The sequence below is a fragment of the Camelina sativa genome, chromosome 1 (assembly GCF_000633955.1).
Source record: "Camelina sativa cultivar DH55 chromosome 1, Cs, whole genome shotgun sequence".
Classification (NCBI taxonomy): Eukaryota; Viridiplantae; Streptophyta; class Magnoliopsida; order Brassicales; family Brassicaceae; genus Camelina; species Camelina sativa.
In genome coordinates, this window is record NC_025685.1 from 11,291,387 (window position 1) to 11,295,847 (window position 4,461).

At 34.8% G+C, this 4,461-nt stretch overlaps 1 protein-coding gene across 2 annotated transcripts; it reads right to left on the bottom strand.

Annotated features, from left to right (window-relative positions):
- On the bottom strand, positions 881–2,642 carry LOC104787958 (ADP-ribosylation factor-like protein 5). Of its 2 annotated transcripts, none has more exons than XM_010513633.2 (3): positions 2,468–2,642; positions 2,009–2,225; positions 881–1,478 (listed from the first exon to the last, which is right to left on the bottom strand). In XM_010513633.2, exons 2-3 carry the CDS (start codon positions 2,198–2,200, stop codon positions 1,119–1,121), a joined length of 552 nt encoding a protein of 183 aa, XP_010511935.1. In that variant the 5' UTR covers positions 2,201–2,225; positions 2,468–2,642; the 3' UTR covers positions 881–1,118. The 2 variants fall into 2 exon arrangements, with proteins under 2 accessions (XP_010511935.1, XP_010511929.1); XM_010513627.2 differs by having other exon boundaries at positions 2,009–2,243.

Genomic DNA, 4,461 nt, shown 5'->3' on the forward strand with positions numbered 1-4,461 from the left:
AAAAAAAAAAAAAAAAAAAAAAAAAAAAAAAACACACAAAAGAAATGGAGGAGACGGCAGAAGTTACCGTGAGGGGTCCTGCGACGATCACGATTGGGAGCGGAGACGGTGTTAGAATCAATTGCCGAGGATTATGTATTCACATCAGTGGACCCATTACCTTTATTACACAAGGCCAAGCTCAAATCCCTCTTGGAGATGAACCTCAAGGTCCTCGCACCCCTAATCTACCTCAAGTTCCTCGCAGCCCTTCTTGGAGTTCAACATCAGGGTCCTCCCAGCCCTGATCATTTCAATGGTCTTCTAAAACCAGAATTGTAATCATATATAGGATAAAATCTCTAAAAGTTTAAATCCATATGACTACAAAAACCACTGTGTTTGGTAGTGTTACCTTTACAGTTTTTATTTGTCACCATTGAATAATGATAATCATAGTCTTACCTATTATTTGCTAATTGCTACTACAGAAAACAAATATGAATTATCAAGAGTTTTTGTAACATGTTCTTATTGTAATTCCCATTACTTTGTTAGCGGTTTCATCGTTGTTGAGTTTGGATAAAGGAACAGCTTAGGTTAGTTTACTAGTAATGCCAATATTGATAAGCTTAACAAAAGTGAATCACAGATTACAAAAGTCTTTGATCACTTAGATTGTAAGGTTTACGCAAAATAGTTTTCATGTGATTGTGGAGAAAGGTGACTTTGGTTTGTGTATAGGGTTTATGAGCTCGGAAGAATGACCATAGAAATGAGAAAATCTCACTTTAGCTAGTAAATGTAATGTAGAACATTCTCTAATGCACATTTAACAGACAGTTTCTGATTGCTGTAATTTTGTAAAAACGATTCATTTGTGCAGATAAATGAAAATCTATTGATATCAAAATATGTCTCTTAATTTACAAAGAAAACAGTGCCAAAATCCGACACAAAACAAGATTCTTATCTTTCAGATTTTAATAATTCTGGACACAGTTTCAATGATAGCAACAAAAATAACTATAGCTTGTTACATAAAAGTCAAGAGGATACAGTGTTAAAAGAACAGCTGAAGCAGACAAAAGAAACAAAGAAGAATGAATACTCTCTCTCTGATTCAGTTCTGATTTCCCTTAACTCGTGGCTTTACCGGTAACTTTCTGGGCAATCCAACCGAGCCCATCATACAACCCTTCTCCAGTAACTGCACAACTTGCTTGAATATGCCAGTCATGGTTCTTGATACTGTGAAGGTTAAGTGCATCCGTGATCTCAGCAGGAGTCATGGCATCTTTCAGATCCTGTTTGTTTGCAAAAACAAGGATGACCGAGTTTTGAAGATCCTCGTGACCAAGTATCCTGGCGAGCTCATCTTTCATGAAAGAGATTCGAGCTCTGTCTGTGCTATCGATAACCACAATCACAGCATGTGTTCCACGATAGTATGTTGCCCATGAAGTCCTTAGTCTATCTTGCCCACCAAGATCCCAAACCTAAAGAAAAACATATCATAAGTAACATCGCATCAAATCTTCAATTTTCCAAAGCTCAAAGTTGAATATATATGCCAGCGTCAAACAGTTAGGTTTTTTACATGAAACGATTCAAAGCTCTATGCGCCAAAGAAGTCTGATTTATATAAGTCTAGTAACGTTAATAAGCATCATTCAGTTTTGACATACAAGAACACATGCAAAAGGCCATGACTTTGACAATTGCATAAAAACTAAACCACAAAGAAATAACAAACAGTCCACCTGATACTATACCAAACAAACCAGACTAACAACATCTACAAAACTTTGCTATATGAAACCATGAATCGCAAGTATCGAAATATGAAAACGTTCAACACTATGAGCTTCTAGACCAATCATGCCAAGACAATAACAAAACAAAAGATTGCAAATCTAAGGAAAAGCCATAAAGATTCAAACTTCTCTACCTACATCCCAAGATTCAAACCTAAAACAGAACCTAAGAAACATGGATTCGAATATAAAAAGAAAGAGTCCAGTAGTACCTCAAAGCGGATATTCTTGTAGACAAGCTCTTCAACATTGCTACCAACAGTAGGATGAGTAGTGACAACTTCACCCAAGTGAAGTTTATAAAGGGTCGTCGTTTTACCAGCATTATCCAAACCAACAACCACAATCTTATACTCTTTTGAAGGAAACATCATGAACCAAAACCTAGACATGAATGCTCCCATCTCTCTCTCTCTCTCTCTCCGATTTCTATAACACAAACAAACCCTAAAATCAAGAAAAGTTCATCAATTTACGAGTAAGTGAAACCCTATAGATGGTATAGATCATAAAAATCGAATCTTTAAAACAAACCCAAGTCAGAATTTTTACAAGCAAGTGGAATTAGAATTCGAAATCAGAGAAGCCCAGATCAAGATTTGGATACAACAAACGATCCCAGATTCGACCCAATCCAAAATATACAAATCGGGAAAATTTTGTGATCAAACCTTAGATTCAGCTATAATCTGGCGATGGCGGAGGCAAGAATCGGAGATCAAAAAGTTCAATCGGGTGGTTCTTCTTTTTCTTCTTCTATTTTTTTTTTGTTAAGCTTTTGTGATTCCTTCCTTGAAAGCAGATTTGGGTGGACAGAAGAAGAAAAGTAAGTATGCGGGAAACAATGTCAAAACTGTAAATATTATCAAACATTTAGAATTATAAAAACTAAAAATAATTTTAAAATAAATACGAACTTTTTTTGTTTTATTAACCAAAGTACCAAACGGCTGCAGCCTCTACCGGTGAACATCGTTGGCACCGAACACGTCACCGTCATAGCCACGACGCCAAAGGTGAACATCGTTGGATAAGTAAAAAAAAAAACTCAAGGCCCAACCGTAGGCCTAGGGCCTTGTATACTATAAGCATTTGTTTGGCTATTTAACATAATCACAATAAGCTGAGTTGGTGGTGGCAAGAGTGAAGGACTCTTTTGGATTTCCAGTCTTAAGAGAAAACACCTTCAGTTTCTCTGTAAGAAGAACAGCCTCCTGGCAAATCTGACCAACATTGCCAATTTGCCATGACCGAATAATCTCAAAGATTTAGACAGGTCTGGCCATGAACCAAAGGCTTTAGATATCAAATTTATATAAAGCAGTTTAAAGACATCATTTTCTAAAAAGTAATCATGATGTAGTGGTTTAGACATTCCCTCTCTCATATGTGGTAGCAGCAATTAATATTGGGTCGGCCCTGGCTATAGATGTTGCAAGTTCCAGTTCCACTTCTCTCCTTGCAGTTTATGAAGTATATTACTGTTTTGTTATGCCTTATATTACTATATTACTGTTTTTAGTTTCTTTATGGCTCATGATATTTGTATGTTTGATTTCTGTATCTAAAAAATGTGTTTCACTCTTAGGATTAACATGTGACCATTGTTTTGTTTTTCTATCGTTTTCGACTAAAGTGATGATGTACCAAGATTTAGATGATTAATAAGTTTCAGAAAGAATTGTAACATTGATCTGGGTCGAATAGTGTTGTTGTGATCTTAGTTATGGAAAGAAAAACCTAACATATGTTTCGTCGTTTCTTTCGACAAAAACAAAATTACTAAGTTTTGAATTTGGTTCACTTTTTTTTTTTTGGTTTGATTGATTTAGTTGAATTGGGTAAAGAATTATCTATAATGGTATAAGAGAGATGTTATGACTAAAAATATATAAACATGAGATCAAAAATTAAAAACAAAACACTTTTGAAACAATTGAGTACTTTTTTAATATACAATTTGTAACACTTTTGAGGTATTAAATTATTTTTACACAACAGTTATTTTTTTTTTATAACAATAAATAAGAAATTTGTAATGGATTTTTAGATAATATAGCATTAATTCATGGGTTTGTAGATTAGGATTAGATTATTTCATGGGTTATTATTCTTGCTAACTAGTTCTTTGGATGAATTACCTTCACCATGGAGAATTAGAGCATCCCAATTGATTCTTCATGTAGAAGTTTCGGTCAGTTCATCAGAAGCGTTTGGACTATGAGCCAGAAGCACATTGTACCCATCTATGACCAATCTCTTCACTATCAAAGCTATTCGTATGTCATGAGAAATAAGTAGTAAATGGACTATTTTTATGCTCAATACACCATTCATTGAAAATAAGCATTTTTTCATTGATCCAGACATCTACATAGCTCTTATTGGGTCTCTTCTTACGCATAGGAGGAACAACTATGGAGATATTAATTCCCCTTTCCTTCATTTTTCTCTTAGTTTCTTTTGTAAAAGTGTCCCTCCGTACACATCCTAAAATGTCATCTTTGATACCTAGATAGCCAAGGCTTCTCAAACCCCTCTCTATATTCTCTCTTATCTCGTATATTTTAACACTAGTGGAAAATGGGATGTTTTCGGAATCCATGTAAGCTGGAATTGACATAAAAATGGATATAAGTTTAAAAACAATAGAATAGGTTAGGTT

Bases quoted from the DNA above. Each gene is read 5' to 3' on its own strand.
- LOC104787958 (XM_010513633.2), bottom strand. From the start codon at position 2,200: ATGGGAGCATTCATGTCTAGGTTTTGGTTCATGATGTTTCCTTCAAAA. The intron at 1,479-2,008 runs GTACTACTGGAC...GTTTTTCTTTAG, and splicing joins ACAAGAATATCCGCTTTGAG to GTTTGGGATCTTGGTGGGCA.